Raw genomic sequence first — 20,073 nt, 5'->3', positions numbered from 1 at the left:
GTGTTTTCTGTGCCAGGCACTATACAAAATACTTGTAACTGTGACAATGGTATTATCACATATTTTATTTCTATCCTCATTTTATAGATCAACTGACCTAACTGGGGGTATTTAAATAATGAGCTGTAGAATGAAGACTTGCACTTGACCTGCATGCATTTCTGAAGGCGATTCTGAGCTGTGCTGCCTTCTTGGAGTGCACAGGAGGATATACACAATCTTTATTGGGTCACTCATAAGTGAATTAATAATTGTTTAAGAATTAAACTTGTTCCATAGATATACAATTTTAATGGCTAAAGCATTTCCCAGATTGGAGTTAAATTGAATTAGAATGTTGATGTGAAAACATTTGCCTGTTTCTTTTTCAGTTAGTATATTTCTTCATCTTTTCTTCTTTTAAATAGTTAATAAATGGTTTATGGTGTGTTGAATAGAATTTATTTTTAAATATTTTTAATTTTAAACCGTGGATGTTTACTAGTTTCCTTGGCCAATGCAAGGAAATAGTTAAGAAATTGGTTTTGGTTTTAAAAATTGCTTCAAAAACAATGAATACAGTGTTTTTGTACAGCTTACTTTACCGATGATTAAGGTTGGAATTGGGACAAGGTGCATTGCCAATTTGCAGAAGGATCAGCTGATTGCACCTGGAAAGTTTTATAGGTTTATAGCAGTTGTTTATTACAGAGGTTTATTGAAGGCAGACATTCAGACCACATAATGGCCATTTTATGGCAGATTACTTACTTTACTAATCAAATGTCACAGCTAACGTTTTTTAGATAACCTCCCCCTGAAAAGGCATTAACTTGCTGATAATCTATAGTTTCAGCTATTGCTTCTAAATTTTTTTCTCAAAAATATTTTAAAATAACTATCACTTTATCCTGTTTCTCTCCAAATAGCCCTGGGATACGTCTACAGAGAGGCAGCTGTAAGTCAATTATCCTGGAGTCACTAAATAGTTACATTCACTTGGATATGACTTTTTATTTGCTTCCAGATGTTTCTGTGTAGAGGCAGCCCATGATTATGAAATATGTACAGTGCAGATCAGTGACTCACTGCCGCAGAATGATTTTGATATTCACTGTTGTCTCTGTCTCTCAGAAATCAAAGCCCTTTGCATAATACCTAGCACGTAGTCAATGCTCTGTAGATACCTGAAAAATGAAAGAATAAACAGTAGACATTGTATCAGTCACCCTCTATATCTATGTATCCCTTTCCTTTTACTTTTTAAAATTGCTTTTTAAAACTTGTTTTAATCAATTTTATAACAAACAAACACACTTCACATTCCACCCGGCCCCTGACTGCCATCAAGCACTGTGGATGGCACAGCTACTGGAAACTCTTTTTAATTGTCTCTTTGGGAATTGAAATCTTCAATTCTTTTTCTTTTTTTTTGAGACAGAGTCTCGCCCTGTTGCCCAGGCTAGAGTGCAGTGGTGCCATCTCGGCTCACTGCAACCTCCGCCTCTCAGGTTCAAGCAATTCTTCTGCCTCAGCCTCCTGAGTGGCTGGGATTACAGGCCTGTACCACCACACTCGGCAAATGTTCTATATTTTTGGTAGAGACGAGGTTTCACCGTGTTGGCCAGGCTAGTCTAGAACTCCTGGCTTCAAGTGATCCACCCACCTTGGCCTCCCAAAGTGCTGGGATTACAGGCGTGAGCCACCGCATCTGGCCTGAAATCTTCACTTCTAAATAATATGCACATATTGATCTGTATCAATTTCTAAATGTAGACTTGATGTTTTAGATCCCTATTCTGGAAGATGAGGCTATCACCCATTTTTATCACCCCTTTCCCCTCTTCCATCTTTCCAATAAAATTGTAGCTCAATTTTTGGGTAAATCTGTATCTAAGGTTTTCATTATTATGACTGAAAATTTTGCTTCCTACTTACTGAGCCCAGAAATACTTTAATTTTGAGTCAGGAAATATTTACTTCATATCATTTCTTAACAACCTTTTGTTTTCCTGGGTCTGCTTGTATTTTTAAGAACATATTGTCCCCACACCCTGCAATAGGTCTGGATCTGAAAAAACAAACAAAAAAACCTTCAGTATCATTTTTTATGCAGCCACATCTGTTCAGTGGTTTTTAGTCCTGCTTTGTGTCTTACGTTTCTGTCAGATACCCTTTCAGAAGCCATTTCACCTGCTGCATTCTGTATGGGCTACTCTCTGGGTCTCCTACATGGCTACTGTCTTGGGTCTTCTTCACCATCATTCTGATAACTCTCTGCTATGTTGGAACCCTTGGTTTCTGGGTCTGATATATTCCTCTCTGTAGTGTTCTGCCTCATTTTCTTGGAGTGCATCCTCTAGTACAGGGTCCCCAAGTCCCCCGTCCACAGACCAGTACCAATCTATGGCTGGTTAGGAACGGGGCTTTCACAGCAAGAAGTGAGTGGCAGGCCAGAGAGCAAAGCTTCACTTGTATTTACAGCCACTCCCCATTGCTCAAATTACGGCCCGAGTTCCACCTCCTGTAAGATCAGCAGTGGTATTAGATGCTCAAAGGAGCGCAAACCCTATTGTGAACTGTGCATGTAGGGGATCTGGGTTGTGCGCGCCTTATGAGAATCTAATGCCTGATGATCTGTCACTGTCTCCCATCACCTCCAGATGAAAATGTCTAGTTGCAGGAAAACGAGCTCAGGCTCCCATTGATTCTACATTATGGTAAGTTGTGTAATTTGATTTCATTATATATTACAATTTAATAATAATAGAAATAAAGTGCACAATACATATAATATGCTTAAATTATCCCAAAACCATCCCCCACCCCCAGATGGTGGAAAAACCAGTCCCTGGTGCCAGAAAGGTTGGGGACTGCTGCTTCAGTAGCTTCATGGAAATGGTGTATGAAAAATAGATTTTTTGAGAGTCTGTGAATCTGAAAATGTCTTTATTTTGCCATCATGATTGATAGTTTGGCTGAGTGTAAAAATTCTAGGATGAAAAATCTTTCCCTTTTGAACTTTGAAAGCACCATCCCTCCATTCTTCTAGCTTCAGATGCTGCTATTGGGAATTCTGATGTCATTCTTACTCCTCTTTCTTTCTTTGTGTGTGTTCCTTTTACTGCTTGTTTCCTCTTTGGAAACTTTTAGAATCTTTTCTTTATTTCTGATGTTTTGAAGTTTCAAAATGATATTCCATGGTGTGTATATTAGTTTATTATGTATACTAGATTCTTACGTGTTTTGAAGACTTAACTGGGAAAGTATAGTTTTTATTTGGTCGTTTTTTTCCCCCTAAAATTCTTCTGGATTTCTTCCTCTGCTTTTCTTATTTTTCTCCTGTTGTCTATTTTTGTGTTCTGTTTTACTTTTTGTGAGATTTCTTCAACTTTATCTTTTTAGCCTTTTTGTTTTAAAAATAGAAAGCCTTTCTATTTTAAAAGTTGCTGACATTTTAAAAATTTCAACTTTCACATTTTAATTTCCAAGAGCTCTTTCTTGTTCAGTGCTTTTTCCTTTTTTAGAGTATTCTGTTCTTGTTTCATGAAATCAAGACCTTTCTAGAAATATTAATTATAGATTTTTAAAGGCTTTTTTCTGTTCTCTATTATAGTTTGCATTTTTTTTTTCTGTGTATTATAAACTTGGCTGCATGGTGTTCTATAGCTGGTTGGGGGAAGGAGCTGGAACATCTCACTCTTTGGTGTGCTGATGCCCCCAGAGGTTACTGTTTTCATCCATCACGGCACCCCTGCCTCCTCTGTGCCTAGTATCCCCAATCCAGGGTCTCTACAGTTTGCTTTCTTTTCAGAGAAAAATTTCAGGTCCTCTGTGGAGTGGAGGTAGAGATATGGGGGAATTAATTGTTTTTTTTTTTTTTTTTTTGAGACTGAGTCTTGCTCTGTCACCCAGGCTAGAGTACAGTGGTGCAATCTTGGCTCACTGCAGCCTCTGCCCCCCTGGTTCAAGTGATTCTCCTGCCTCAGCCTCCTGAGTAGCTAGGGTTACAGACGTGAGCCACTGTGCCTAGTCTAGTTGTTTTTTTAATACACATTTTGAAGCAATTGCCTGTTGAGTCCTGCCTTACCCTCACCTCCCAAAGGTATCTTGAAACCCAGGTTCTCAGCTTTTCTAAGGTTCTGTGTGGCTTGCTTCTTATTGTGCTGTTTTGACGTTTGCACTTCCTTCTCTTGCTGAGTCATTCAGGATTCCTCCATCTGATTCTGTCTTCATATATTGTAATTTAGGGCTTTCATGTCTTCTGGTTTTATCAGAGATCAAAGTTGTATTTCTGTGTCTTGCTTTCTTTGCTTGGGGTTGACTTTTGAGAGAAGAACACAGAAAAACTAACGTGTTTATCCCATCATCTTGAAACAGAAAAATCCTCTTAGATTGACCTTAGACAGTATCAGGTTTTCTCTTTGTTATGGATTTGATAATTCCCACATTTATCTTAAGCAAAATTGAGTGTGTTAGGGGCATTGGTGTGCTTTCTTTAAGGTAAAAAAAAAATGCATATAATTTAATTTCCTTTATAAAATTACATTAATTCTCAGGGTTTTTTTTGGTATTGTAGTAGAAAGATTCATTCTATGTTAGTGACGTTTTCAAGACTAGCGTACCCTTTAAAGAATCAAACCTTTTGGTTCACCAACTTTTAATTGAAATTTCTCCAAAATTTATCAGCGATTTCCCTACACTATTAAAGAGAAAGAGATGAATGCATTCTTCTCGTGGTTTCTCGGAGGCATCATCTGAATATCATTTATTGCATGATGGTATAATTTTGTAACATCTCTGGGGCTGGTACCTCCTCTTTCACTGAATTCTCCCAGGCACTTGCTTTTTAAATTCATAATCGATTTTGCAGAGGTGGCTGTCACTTCCCAATGAGTCATCTTTGGGAAGAGCTCTCCATTCCCCTGACACTGTGCTACATTTAATTGACTGTCCAGTGTGCTCAGAAAGAACTGAGATTGGCAGCAGAAACAAAATATTCAGGCTGGCAAAACCAGGAGCCTTAAATTTAATTTCAAATCCTGTTCAGTAGTCTCTGATGGACAGTTCCTTCCAGTTTCCATGATTCTATAGGGTACATGTCTCAGGCTATGTGGCAGTTCTATTCTTATCTGCTAAGCCTCAGATGTCTAACACTGTACCGTGGTTTTGTCCTGATAGAACGCTTATGTTAGCTGGTGCAGTGATGGATAGAGTTTTGCTCAGCAGAACCTTTGGCCAAGTTGTTCACTACTATAGCTGGACTCTTAGTTTCACATTTCCATTGCCAATTAAAAGTAAGGCTGTCCCCAGAATTTGAGTTGAAATGCTCAGAGATAGGGAAGATGGGCTGGCTGATCATTTTTATCATTCAGACTTTTTTTTTTTATCTGATCATAAGAAATAGCTTTGCAGGAGAATGGCGTGAACCCGGGAGGCGGAGCTTGCAGTGAGCTGAGATGGCGCCACTGCACTCCAGCCTGGGCAACAGAGCGAGACTCCGTCTCAAAAAAAAAAAAAATAGCTTTGTGAAATAGCCACGGAAAAATAGGGTTAATAAACGAGGATGCTTCACTTGGTTCAAATGTCCTTTTTGGGAGGCGAGGAGTCAGGGAATTATCTCTTCACATGGTGATAATATAGAGAAAATTCCAGAGCAAAAACTTTACCTATCTTGGAAATTCAGATCAAAAGAATTTTTGAGCAGGGCATGGTGGTGTGTGCTTGTAGTCCCAGCTATTCAGAGGGCCGAGGAGGGAGGGTCATTTAAACCCAGGAGTCTGAAGCCAGCCTGGGCAACATACCAAGACTCCATCTCTGAAAAAAAAAAAAAGAATTTTTGGTAGTAATAGCAGCTGATACTGAACACATCAAATGACATAAACACTAACAAACAAATGTTCACTGGATAAACTTACCCTTCAACACCTAGTTCAAGTATCCCCTGGTCTTGGGGCTTTCTGTCTATGATCGGCCCCATACTAAGTTAGTGATTCTGTCCTTAAATGCTCCCGCAGCGGTTTGCTCATATTCCTGAAATAGCACCGGCCCCACTGTGTTCTAATTCATCTATTTTCACATCTTTCTTCCTGCCTAGATGGCGAGGTTCTGGGAGGGAACGATTCACCTTTGCGTCCCCAGCACCTGGTGTGCGTGGGCTGCTGTGTGGGAGATGGTTTATGTGTGCTAGATGAATGAGTAGTAGGAGTACTCATTAAATTTCATCTTTCACACTGGGCAAAAAGAGGACATGGTATATTGAAATATTTTCAACTTGTGGATACTAAGCAACTCCCTTTTATGATTTAGGATGAGGAGTTCAGGGCACAATTATTTTTTCTTTAACACCTTCCTCATTTTCTTCTCCTATCCTCCCTCCCTTCCTCTCAGCCTCAGGAAAAGATATGTCTTAATTTTCTTCAATTAAGAGTCTTTTTGAAGAACACCGCTTTCTTTCTTTCTAGGCGGGCATTAATGAAAATGATTTTTATGACGGAGCGTGGTGCGCGGGAAGAAATGACCTCCAGCAGTGGATTGAAGTGGATGCTCGGCGCCTGACCAGATTCACTGGTGTCATCACTCAAGGGAGGAACTCCCTCTGGCTGTGAGTGTACCTGGACATATGCTTTCTGGACCCTGTTTTGGGTCTAGCTTTTGAGGGTCTGGACAGACACAGGGAAGTTGCAGAGAGGTGTTTGGTGATGGGCAGTAGAAGAGGAGAAAATTGGAATATGAACAGGAGGCTGGGCTCGTTGTCGACACATTCTCCTGGAGGGAAGGTGCGTTTCAGAATGACACCCTCCCCCTGTACAGGAGTGGAGAGAAAGATCTGCCTGTAAGGTAGAGCAGAGTAGACACAGACTCAGTGAAATCCAGGCAGTTTAGGCAGCTCTGGGACGAGATATTAGTGTCTTGACTGGTAGCCAGGGCACAGCCCAAGGCAGGACCTCTGGACAAACAGTGAGTACACAGTTCTGGGGTAGAGGGCATGGATTGTCCAGATCCTGGAAAGAAGGACTGGAAATCTAGGTTCCTAAATGGAGGATCACGAGAGAAGTAGTGAAAGTCAAGGATGACAGAGCTTGAGGCCTGAGAATGAGAAGGGGTCTCATTTCTCAGAATTCCACTCAGGGCCAAGGCTGGGACAGTGACAAGTGTGATCTGATGGTAATCACAGGAGAGATGGGCTGCAGCCCCTGAAAACCCTCCGTCTTATGACATATGCATACAGTGAAACATATTATTCAGCCTTAAAGAGGAAGGCATGCTGCCACATGCTACACATGGGTACAGCTTGGGGACATTCTGCTGAGTGCAATACACCAGTCACAAAAGACAAACACTGCATGATTCCACTTCCATGATGACCTAGAGCAGTCAGATGTATAGAGGCAGAAATTAGAATGGTGTTGCCAGGGCTAGGAGGAAGGGGGAATTGGGAGTTAATGTTGAAGAGGTACAGAGGTTCAGTATAGCTTGATGAAAAGTTCTGGAGATAGATGGTTGCAAATCAATGTGAATGAACTTAATACCACAAAACTGTACAGTTCAAGATGGTTACAATGATAAATTTTATGTTATGTTTATTTTACAACAAGCAAGCAAAAATACATGAACAAAATCACCCTGTCGACCGCGGCTCAGGGCTGGTTGTGGAGACAGAGGTAGAGCTGCATCCCTGAGGGATGTTGTGTGGCTCCAGCCATGTGGAGGGTGGTCATGCAGAGCTTGGGGGCTTTGTGGAGGGGCGCAGTAGGGTCAGCAGGACCTCAGGTGCTTTCTGAACTTATACAAGAAATCTTCAAATTCTTCTAACATCTGCCGACATTGAGAAGCCAAGATCACAAATGCCCCACGCGTGAACATTAGGAAACTGTGATCTTTGTGAGCTCAGATCCCTCCCGTCTGCAGTCCTCCCCAACCCTCCCATCTATACTGCACTCTCAAAGCTCATGTCTTGGCATCTTTCAATATTTACTAATTACTTGTTGGCAATCAAATAAAATCAGAGTTTAATTTGCTGACTAGATTAATTTTAATTTCTGGAAGGTCGACATTAATAAATAAAGTGGGATAAGTGAGATGGACCTGGCATCTGTGCTTACATTTAACCACCTGTCATTGTCCCTGCAAAGGGGACTTTCTTATACAGTGACAATTGTCAGGCAGTGACTCATCATCTATTTTACTCTGAATTTTTTTTTTTTACTGTAAAGACAATATTATAACATCCAGCAAAATTTTAAAACATTATGCATGATTCCGTGGTCCTTATGCGAACAGATTTTTCCCCCCATATTGCAATAATGTTACATATCCGGTTATTTTATTTTTAACTTAAAGACATACCAGTAACATTTTTCATGCTGTTACTCAGGTTTTGTAATGATTATTTTTAATGGCCTGTAATTTACTCAGCCACACCTCCATCACTGTCCCAATTTTCTATTATCATATATCATATTGTGAGAAAGCATTTTCATACTTTTTCTTCATTTGAATTCTTTTCTTTGAATACATTTTCAGAGCTCAAATAATTTGTGCATTTTGACAACAGTTGATTATGCATTTATGCCATTTTGTGTATCACATTTTATTTGCCTTGCTTTTCAGTCACTTTTGTGTATGTACATGCTGATTTTTGCTCTGTGGTATGCATTTTGCTTTTAGCAGTAGCTTATTACCACGACAATTGTTTTCCCTGTTGATATTCTGAAAGGCAAGAATTTATGGGGGCAGTTGGGTTGCTCAAGAAAAAATGGAAACTTAAAACAAAAGACTGGTTTGAGATTATCCATGGGGATTTTTGCCTTAATGCTTGCATGTTAAGCTGTCTGGCCACTGTCCTTAGAGACCCAGTAGTCGGGTTATTATTGTATTAGAAAATAAGTGAAAGGTAGGTATAAAGCTCACATTCCATTTCAGCTAGAAACACAAGAAGGTTTGGGGTAAGCAAGGAATTGCAGTGGAACAGTATCTTTCCTCAGCTCAGACAGTACGGGAACATCTCAGAGGGAAGGCAAGGGATAGAATTACTTTAAGAGTTACTTTTAAAAAATGTATTTCAAGCCAAATTATTCTCCAGGAACAATGAAAAGAAACCTGATGAGTTTTGGTTTTTCTTATCTCTGGGAATAGTACTGTCTCCAACGAGGACTGAAGAGGAAATGGGATGAGGATACATCTTGGTATCTGAGCCTTTTTCTATCTCAGTATGTCCAGAAAACGTCAAAAATGAGTATCATTAAATACTAACAGTAAAGAAGGCAGTAGTCATCTCCCTTTCTGTCTTGCCATGACCTGTCCCCACACTGCTCCCAGTACAGATGGCTATGGTATCATTTTTTTATATTTCTGTTGTTTGGTTTTCATATTTCTTCCCACTAGTCTGTGATTCCCTTGATGGCAGATCCATGTCTTGGCACTCATTATTCCCGGGACCTTACCCAGGACCAGGCACCTATTAGATGTACGAGAAATAACTCTTTAATGAACGGGTATTGATATGAAGTAAAGAGTTGACAAAGACTCATTCACATGGAATGATAATGAGTTAATTGATCTATAATGATACATGAATGAGCATTTATTTATATTATACATGTAAGGGGGGAATGTGGAGGGGTTTGGGAAGAGAAGATTGAGAAGCCACAGGTGTCTGGAGCTGGACGGCTCAGGGCTTTAGGCCCTTGCTGGTTCTGAGATTTCTCTTCTGTGACCCTCAGTTTCCTGTTCTCTAAAAATGGGATAACTACTCTCGATCTCATAAAGACGTGGTGAGGGTAAAATGAAATCATGAGGTTTTAAATGACCCAGCACATAATAAGTGCAGAGTGAGTGGTGGCTCTTCCTGCCACACGTCTTTGGGTTTATCTGTAACTGTAGTTTTCAAGCTTTATTTTTAGGTATAGATTCTTCTCTCAAATAAAATCTTTCTTGGAAATATTTAGAAAATATAGACAGAGAAAGCTGCTTTGCATGAGTCTGAGGATTTGGGGACAGTCGCCTGCCTGGTCCTCCCCTCTTCTCCCTCACAGGAACACCCCTGGAGGACAAATTGGTAGAAGTATCTGTGTGTAAGAGCCCAGTAAACAGCTTGAGGGTGGTCTGCGCAGGTTACTATCCTGCACACTTCCCCGGTGCCTGTTGCCACTTCCCAGGTCCTGCAGGGTCGCAGGCAGAAGTGGAATTCACACCAAGACAAGCCATGGCAGAGTTGGAATTAGAGTTTGAGTTTTCTAGTTAAGCGTGCAGAGCGTACCCTAGTCTCACAGCATGTTGCATTTTGGTTAGTGATGTTTTAGAAACGGAAAGGGAGGAACTTGCCAGCCCGGTAGACTTTTCCAAATGGATGTTGCTGTTCAGAGTGGCTTCTAGCTGGCTATCGAAATACAGAAACACTTGACTAGCAGTTGGAGTTATAATAAACACTTAAGAAATGTACTTTTCCTTTATAGGACATTTATAGTTGGATTTTATTTTATTTTACTTTTTAGATGGAGTCTCGCTCTGTCACCCAGGCTGGAGTGCAGAGGCGTGATATCGACTCACTGCAACCTCCACCTCCCAGGTTCAAGTGATACTCAGCTTCTTGAGTAGCTGGGATTACAGGCACCTATCACTGTGCCCAGCTAATTTTTGTATTTTTAGTAGACACAGGGTTTCACCATGTTGGCCAGGTGGTCTTGAACTCCTAACCTCAGGTAATCCTCCCGCCTCGGCCTCCCAAAGTGCTGGGATTGCGGGCATGAGCCATCGTGCCTTGCCCTGTAGTTGGAATTTTAAAATGAACATGCATAATCTTATTTGTTTCTGATGCTCTCTGGATGTCTACTAATTCATTCCTATGATGTTATCAAGCACTCTACAATAAGCACTAGGGATATAAAAGTGAGCAAGAAATGGCCCTGCCTGCAGGGAGCTTTCAGTCTAGTGGAAGAGTCCAATACCTTCATGGGTCTACTAGACTCAGCAAGGCGCATGCCATGGTAAATGGGCACAGGGGAGCTGCTGTGAGACCTGGGAGACAAATGGGAGAGATGAAGCAGCGAAATCACGAGGCTCAGCCACCGCAGTCCTGACACAAGCTCATAACCAAGTTGATGATAAGTTCTACAACCGCAGTTTTATTAGTTTTCCAAATAATTCATGCTATTTGAAAGTAATACAATAACTTATACAAATATAAATTATCCAATATCATTAAAAATATAAATTATTTAATATCATTAAAACAACCAGATTGTTTTAATGATATTGAATAATTTATACTTCTCACAATTATGAAACATCCTTCCCTACTGCATTATAATTTTGTGCAATGTTAGTATACTAATGAAAAGCACTCTTTTATTTCCCTAATGACAGAAAGTATATTAGATATATGAGTGTTAACAGTTATAACCAATGTGATGATTGAAAAGTTAATTATTCTGCTTGAGGTGAATAGATGCTTCTGATGATTTGGACTAAATACAGGCAGTTTGAAGTAACCAAATCTTTTCAATTTTAACTCTTTAATCGACAAAATGATTCTCTGTATATCTTGAAGTCAGTGCATTTGTCCTTTAAGTGGGGCAGCGATTTGATGAATGAGTTTGTGAGGTGAGGGCTGAGGGAGGTTAGCTGGTTGGCTGACTTTATAAGAAGGAGGTAGGCTAATGAGAGGAAGATGGATGGAACTTCTGCTGTGAGCCAGGCTCTGTGCCTGAGAGCACAAGGACGGGGAGGCTCAGCCCTGAGCCCTGAGACGCTCGCTTTCTGGTTGGCAATGGAAAGTCTAGCAGGAGTTCCACGTTCGGCTTTTCTTTGGAGAATTCTGATGGTGAAGGAAAGGAGTGGGTAAGATGCCAACGTCAGAAGGAAGACCAGGGCAAGAAAGGTGAATTTCTCTCCTTGCTTCTTGGGAATCTGGCTGTTTCTCCACTGGGCGGAAGATCCAGGTGGAGGGAAAGTTAGTGGGGGGTGGCTGATGGGGCAGGTCCCTGAGGGGCTGACTCTGGGACAGGGGCTCACCTGGAAAGGAGGAGGGTCTCCTTTACCCTGAGACCTCGCCTGGGGGGAAGATCCAGGTGAAGGGAAAGTTGGTGGGGGGTGGCTGATGGGGCAGGTCCCTGAGGGGCTGAAACTGGGGCAGGGGCTCACCTGAAAAGGAGGAAGTTCTCCGATACCCTGATATAGTGAAGGTGGGGAGCAGTGCTCAGGGGTGTTCCAAGCCTTCACCCCAGAGGGTTTCACATTCTTGGTGAAGTAGGAGGTGGAGTCCTCTGCAGACAGGGGATGTGACAGGATTCGGGTCTGGAAACTCAGAGAGTGTAAGATCTGCATTGAGATAAAGGACAGAGAGCATCTTTCTCCAGTTGCAGAGAGGGCTCTGTGGGCGCTGGAGATGTGGAATTGTCACTGTCCTTTTGGGCACGCTTGGTGGTATGTTCACTAGGGGCAGTGGAGTTGGTGGCAGTTGCAGCTGGAGGAGATCAGGAACAAGGGCATTGTGGCACTGGTGGCACAAACTGTGTCAGGAGTGAGGGACTGTGAGACTCAAGGCTGGTGGGGCGGGAATTCAAGCTAGAGGGCTGATTACCTGGAGGTGCAGGGCAGGTTCAGGAGCCGCTGTGGGAGATGAGGCTTCAGAAGTGATGGAGGATTGGCAGGGGAAGACAGTGGCCCTATTTGAGGACCCCACAGGGCAGTGGAGTTGATGACTGGGGTCAGGGTTCAAGGGGCTGAGATGGAGCCAAGGGGAGGTTCCAAAGGAGCAGATTTCTGGGAATCTTGAGGCTTGAGGACTGGCTACTCAGCACCATCCCTGTTGCGGGGATCTCCAGGGTACATTGGACCCTGCAAGGGTCGGGAGAGGAGATGAGGAGGCAGCTGAAGTGACAGTGGGGTCTAGCAGAAGCGGAAAGGAAGGTGAGAAGGGCAGAGGCAAATACAGAAGCAGCTGGAGGACCTTGGTCCAGGGCGTCGGGGAGCCCGAGCCTCCCCAAACAGCTCCTTTGGCTGAGGTTCCCATTTTCACAGTAGGAAGCATTCAGCAAGGTCCACCCTTTCTCTTCCACTGGATCCAGCTTTTTGCTCCCCTGAGGCATCGTCCCGGCCTCTGTGTCCCCTTGTTCCTCCAAAGGGACCTGGGCCCACATGGCAGCAGCCTGCCATAGTGCAGAGAGAAGGTGCGGGGCCAGGCCAGGAGCTCAGAAGCAGAATGCAAAGTGAGGCCAGCACTTCATAAATCATTCACCCATCTTCTCAGGAGAGAGGGTGTGTGTGTTTTCAGAATGTGTCATGCTGTGTCTCCTCACTTAAGGGTGAAATGAAATGTTTGGCACCTATGGGGGGCTGGGGAGAGAGAAGTTTCCAAACTCCTTTCTAACCTCTTTGAAAACTGTCAGTTTCTGAACCATAGTGTTTAGCATGAAATAGAAGCGTTTTAATGAAAACATCTCTAAGTTCAAGTAGAATGCCAGGCATGCAATCATTCTGCATTTTATGTTAAATTTCAGCAATGCAGGGATAGTTATTTGAAATTAAATAAAGCTTTCACAAGGGGCTCGTTCTTGGCTTTCTGGGTGTTGATGATGAAGGCATGAGCTCTCAGATGGGGAAATCTCTGAAATGGAAACAATTTTAGAGTTTTTTCTAGGTTGGAAGCTTCCACCCCGCTTTATTTGAGGGTCCTTGTTCCCCAGGTGTGACTTCCCAGGAAACCCCCCAGATGGCTGCCGGGCACACCCTGCCTTTGCTTCCCCCTGTTTTTTCATGGGGAGGCCCCCTTGCTGTGGGCCTCCTTCCCTGATTAGCTCACTAATGCCCCCACCCCTTGACCCATGTCTTAGTCCATTGGTGTTGCTATAGAGGAATATCTGAGGCTGGATAATTTATAAAGAAAAGAGGTTTATTTGGTGCATGATTCAGCAGTTGTGCAAGAAGCATGGTGCCTGCATCTGCACCACTCAGGCTGCTCCCACTCAAGTCGGGAGGTGAAGGGGAGCTTGTGTGTGCAGAGATCACATGGGGAGAGGGGAGGCAAGAGACAGGGGAAAGGTGCCAGGCTTCTTTTAACAACCAGCTGTCATGGAAGCTTGGGGAAACTAATAGAGCAAGAAGTCACTCAGCACCCCCTGCACCCCCACCAAGGAGGGCATTACTCTATTCATGAAGGATCTGTCCCTATGACCCAGACACCTCCCATTAAGCTGCACCTCCAACACGGGATCAGATTTCCACATGACGTTTGGAGAGGTCAAACAGCCAGACTATAGCAACCCACAGGGGCCTATGGAGACTGGCTCCTACTGCCCATCTGATGTCATTCCCTTTGCTCATTGCACTCCAGCCCAGGAGCATCCTTTTTGTTCCACAAACACACCAGGCCTGCTGCTGCCCTGGAGCCTTTGCACTTTGCCATTTCCTCTGCCTGCAGGCACAACCCTCCTTGTGCTCAGAGGCCTTCTTTGCCCACCTTTTAAAACCCAGCCTCAGTTGCTTCGTGTCCTCTCTTGGCTTTATTTGACCACCTATCTATTTGTTTGTACTTACCCTGATGTTGCTCCTGGGGAGCAGGCAGGGTTGTTTGCCCTTGAATCTCCAGTGCTAGATTAGAGCCCTGCACAGGGCAGGTCTCTGTGACCAGCCCCTCCTGACACTGTCTCCTCTGGAGACAAGCCAGAGTCCACCTAGCATAGCGGGGGCTCTTTAGTGCAGAAAGCACTGGGAGGAAACCTGCTCCTGGACGTCCTGCGGGGATGCAGCTCCGCTCCTTTGCTCTCTGTCCCCGATGACCAGGTCCTCACCGGTGTCAGAGTGAATAAGAGCTCAGATTCTGGAGTGAGACTGGGATTCCAGACCTACCGAGCTGCACATCCTTGAACCTATTTCTGAGCCTTTCGGGCCTCAGTTTCTTCATCTGTAAGATGGAGATGTAATAGCAGCTACCACATAGGGTTGTTGTGGGGATTAAATGAGTTAATTCACATCAAGCAGTTAAGATTGTCCTTGGCATGTAGCAAGTGCCCTGTAGGAGTCTGCTGTTGCTGCTGTTTTCTTAGGTCTCCTTCCCTTTCGTAGAGGGTCCTATTCTCGTGCCAGCACTGCCCCTACCCCATTCCTCTATCTTATCTCCAGCTAAGCCGAAAGGTGCTCGGACCACATCCTCGGTTCTCTGATGGCTCTCACTTGCTCTGTGTGGTCCTAGTGTCGTTAACTGGGAGGCAGTTGCCACCGGCCTTGAGTAGGTGGGTGGGCCAGTGGCCATCTTGCCCTTCCAAGCCTCAGTTTCCTGGACTGTGGGAAGAGGAGATGCCTCATTCTTTCAGCTTGCTGAGTGTTGGTGAGATGCCTGTGGAAAGCCATGAGCGCAGTCTGGACACATGGCAGAGACACAATAAGCTGAAGCTTCTCTCATTTACCAGGTGGCCTCATCTTACCTCTGAGCACCTCCAAGCCCTATTTATCCCTAGCTGGGACCTCCAGCACCCCCAGTGCCTCCAGAGGGCACCCAGGAAAGGCCTGGCAACTGAATTATGTTGCAGCTAAGAAGTAGCATCTGACATTTTATGAAAATATTCCTGTGACACATCTGTATTTTGTTGGCATAAATTTGGCCGGCAGGAACTTTTTAAAAATAAAAGCACATGGGTTCCCTACACCAGGGCGGCTGGGCACTTTGCCTGTGTTACCTCCTATGCTGTTCATTGTAACCCTGCCCACGTGGGTTCCTTTCTTCTCTCATTGTATGCATAAGAAAACAGGTTTAGAAAGCCCAAGTAACGTGGCTTAACCTTCTGTCTTAGTCTGTTCATGATGCTATAACAAAAATACCTTAGACTGGGAAACTTACACATAATTGAAGTTTGTTTCTCACCGTTTAGGAAGTCCAAGGTCGAAGTGCTGGCAGGTTCCATGTCTTTTGAGGGCTCCTCTTTGTTTCCCAGATGGCGCCTTGTTGCTGCATCCTCCAGAGGGGATGAACTCTGTGTCCTCCCATGGCGGAAAGGATGGAAAAGCAAAAGACACTCAGGTGCTTGCTTCACCCTCTTTTGTAAGAGCGCTAATCGATTCATGAGGGCTCTGCTCTTCCCCCAAAGACCCACTTCTTTTTTTTTTTCTTTTTAGCCGGAGTTTTGCTCTTGTTGCCCAGGCTAGAGTGCAATGGCACGATCTCGGCTCACTGCAACCTCTGCCTCCTGGGTTCAAGCAATTCTCCTGTCTCAGCTTCCTGACTAGCTGGTATTACAGGCGTGTACCACCATGCTCAGCTAATTTTTTAATTTTTAGTAGGGACGGGGTTTCGCCATGTTGGTCAGACTGGTCTTGAACTCCTGACCTCAGGTGATCCACCCACCTCGGCCTCCCAAAGTGCTAGGGTTACAGGTGTGAGCCACTGTGCCCAGGCTACCCCCACCTCTTAATACCATCTCATTAGAGATTTGGTTCCAACATATGAATTTTGGAGGGTCACACACTCAACCACAGCACCTGCTTTGCCTCATAGTAAAATCCTGTCCTTTCTGCCCCCTCCTCCCTGTCCAGTGCACATCCTTCCCCACAACACTATTGCTCAAGGCTTTCTCCTGTGTTGTGAGGCCTGTGCAAGTGTAGACACCTCCACAGGCCTGGACTTGTATGTGTTTCATCTGAGTGCTTCTGAGTTGGGGCTGGGGCCATTGCATGGCTGCCCCAGGGCTGACTTACCCCTCAGATGCAGGAGATGCAGTGCCTGGGGCCTCCTGACCTTTAGGGGCCCATGAAAGCATTTAATTTCTTTTAAAATCAAAAGAAAACCCCCAAACTTGCAGGTTGAAGAAAACATTCTGATATGTAATGTTAATATATTCATCTTTATACCACCATAGTCATAAAATATATTTAAAACTTTTCTTTTTGGAGGAAGGGGCCCATGGTTGGCAAAATAATCACCCCACTGCCCTGCACCAGTCTGCACCCCACCCCACCCCCGCCCCCACAACCCCCACCCCCTGGCACCCCCCCCCCAACCCCCCCCCCGCCCCCGGCCTCCACCCACAGGATGTCATTATCTTAATCCTTGGAACCTGTGAATATGGTTGGTTACATGGCAAAGAATTAAGTTTGCAGATGAAATTAAGGCTGCTAATTGCTTGACTTTAGGGTAGAAAAGATTTTTCTGGATGATCTGGGTAGGCCCAATGTAATCACTAGGGTTCTTAAATATGGAAGAAGAGACAGGAGGAAATGCCAGAGATATGGCAACTTGAGAAGGGCTTGGCTATGGTTGGCTTTGAAGATGGAGGAGGAGACCTACAACAAGGCAGGGGTGGCCTGCAGACATTGGAAAAGGCAAGAACAAGGACTCTCTTCAGGGCCCACAGGAGGAATGCAGCCCTGATTTTAGGACTTCTGACCACCAGAACCATAAGAGAATAAATGTCTGTGGTTTAAACCACTAAGTTTGTGTCAGCAATAGTAAATTAATGGTGCCCACAAAGGCAAAGTGCCGAGGGCACGTGAAAGTCCTGAAATGACTTGACCAACCTCCTCTATGCCTGGCTGTCCGATACTGGGCCATGGGTCCTGGAGCTCCCAGCTGTAGGCAGTGCCTGCTCAACACTGGACAGAGGCAGGGCTGACCCACTTCTCTCTCTTCTTTAGGATTCTTATGAGTTCTTTCTTGGGTTTCTCTTTTCCTGGTCCCTCAAGCAACTATTCCAGATTTTTGGGGCTTTCAGTACCTTGGTACTTTTAGTTCTCTGCACTGGGGCTGTTTAGGAACTGCTTCACCCTGTACCCAAATTTATTGTGACTTGGCCCCCAAAGTGGCATTTCCCCAGCTTTCTGCCTGATAGATATTTTTTCTGGAGGTAATGGAAAATAGATAATATTTCTAAGTTTACAGCATTTCCTCCTGTGGTCTGAATTCTCAAAAAGCCATGGTAACCAGTCCACAGTGAAAAATCCAATAAATCAACAGTTCACACAGTGTCCCACATTTGGCTGTACTGAGAACATGGCAGAGCCATTTAACTACATGATTAGAGTTCCAGCAAAGAAAGAGAGAGAGAAAGACACACACACACGAACACACACACACACACAGAGAGAGAGAGAGAGAGAGAGAGATGAGTGCATACTCATGTTTCAAGTGTTATGTGCACCCATGCTTATTGTAGACATAAGATAACATTTTCATTTTTTTTTTTTGCATATTATTCCCAGAAGCTGCAAAAGGCAAGCCCAGCCCTCCTGGAATCAGCAGTCCTGCCCAAAGTTCTAATTTGGCCATGGGTAAGATTCAAGCCTGCTAGCCTGTTGGAATGCAGCTGTCAGGAGGTGATGGACAGGAAGAGGAGGCGGCCAGCTTCCTCATGGTTCCAGCAGAGAACTGGCCTAAAAAACAAGGAGAGCTTTTGGGACTCTTTGCTCTGAGTAGAAAGGGATTTAATAGTGCTTTCCCTACTTGTGTGTAGAGGTGGGCAATAGCCATTGCCTTGCACAAATGAAGGTTGGGGACTACTAGCGCTCCTTTTATGTGACTGACTCTGCCCGCTTGTCACATCTGGTGGTGTTTGCTGTAGCTGATGATGGCTGCTTGCACAGATTTGGGGAGTTGGAGGGAGAAGGTCTAACCAGCAAGGTGATTGCTGTGAAACTCCAGCATTGTAGACCTGCATGATTGAGGTAGCTCCTCAATCTTACCTTGCATCCCTCCAAATTATTCTTTGACTGTGATTTGAGCTACTCGTATTTCCCCAATTATTTCCTTTCTTGTCACTTTGCTTATGGCACCTTTTGCTGTGCAAAAATTTTGAATTTCTATATGGTTAATATCATCAGTTTCTTAAGATATGTCATACTTTAGAAGGAGTAAGAAAGCCCTTACCCCTTCTAAACATATAAATAATTTTCCTTATATTTTCTTCTAGTACATTTATTATTTCAATTTTTACATTGACATCTTTGAACCATCTGGAATTTATTTTGGTGTAGGGTATATGTAACATATCAAGCTTTTTTTTTTTTTCTCAAATGGCTTCCAGGAAATCCCAACATTATTATATGATCCATATTTTTTCCAACCGAAATGCCACCCCCAGGATAGCCTACATTCCTATCTATCGTGGGGTTTACTTTTGGGTTTTTTATTCTGTCACATTGTTCTGTTTTTATTTGCCAGAACTACATGACTGTGGTTATTATAGTGTGCATTGTTTTGCTATCCCGTGGACTTAGTTCTTTCTCCTTATTAATCTTTTCAGACTTTTTCTGGCTATTCTTGCTATATTCTCTTTCATACAAAGTTTTCAATAAGGTCCAAATTATCTCCATGAAAAATTTCTGTTGATCTTTTAGGGGATTGCCTTAACTTGAGGGATTGAGGGAGAATTGGCATATCTGAGATCAGTGTCTTCCTCTCTAAAGACATGATGTTGACTTTTCCATTTGTTCAGATATTTCTTTTTACTCCTGGTACTGTTTGTGTTTAATTTTGTTGTTGTTGTTGTTGTTTGTTTGGGTTGGTTGCAGTGGCTCATGCCTATGATCCCAGCACTTTGGGAGGCCGAGGCGATAGAGGGAGACTCTGTCTCAAAAAAAAAAACAAAATTTTTTTCCACGTGGGTTATACACATTTGTCTGTTCATTGCATATTCAGTTTTGTAAGACACTGCCAAACTGTTTCCTTGAGTGACTGTTCACTTTATCTTTCCACCAGCAATGTCTGAGTGATCCAGTTTCTGGGCATCCTCACCAGCATTTAATCTTATCACTATTTTTTATTTTAGCCATTCTGACAGGTGCGTAATGATATCTCGTCACCATCTTAATTTGCATTTCTTTAATAGCTAGCGATGTTGAATGTGTTTTTATGTGCTTATTTGCCATCTAGATATCCTTTTTAGTGAAATGTTTCTCCCTGTCTTTTGTCCATGTTTTAGTTGCATTGTTTATGTTTTCACTCTTGAGAGTTCTTCATGTAGCAGATTTTTGATATATGTCTTTTGTTGGACATGTGGTTTGTAAATATTTTCTCCCAGTCAATGTTTCGTCTTTCTGTCTTCTTAGGTTGGCTTCACATCAACTTTGCAGAGCAAAAGTTTTAAATTTCAACCAAGTTCAATT

The 20,073-nt window shown here is 43.4% G+C and overlaps 1 protein-coding gene across 5 annotated transcripts in view; it reads left to right on the top strand.

Moving 5' to 3' along the window:
* The window catches only part of CPXM2 (carboxypeptidase X, M14 family member 2), a 232,864-nt gene that overhangs the window by 95,165 nt on the left and 117,626 nt on the right, over positions 1-20,073 (top strand). For all 5 annotated transcript variants that reach the window (XM_054659951.2, XM_016919556.3, XM_508093.7 and 2 more), the window contains one exon: positions 6,444-6,583. In XM_054659951.2, the coding sequence (XP_054515926.1) occupies positions 6,444-6,583 (140 nt within the window). The remainder of the gene's footprint in view (positions 1-6,443; positions 6,584-20,073) is intronic.

Source organism: Pan troglodytes, chromosome 8, assembly GCF_028858775.2.
Source record: "Pan troglodytes isolate AG18354 chromosome 8, NHGRI_mPanTro3-v2.0_pri, whole genome shotgun sequence".
In the NCBI taxonomy this organism is placed as follows: Eukaryota; Metazoa; Chordata; class Mammalia; order Primates; family Hominidae; genus Pan; species Pan troglodytes.
This window is presented reverse-complemented; position numbering and strand designations above follow the sequence as displayed.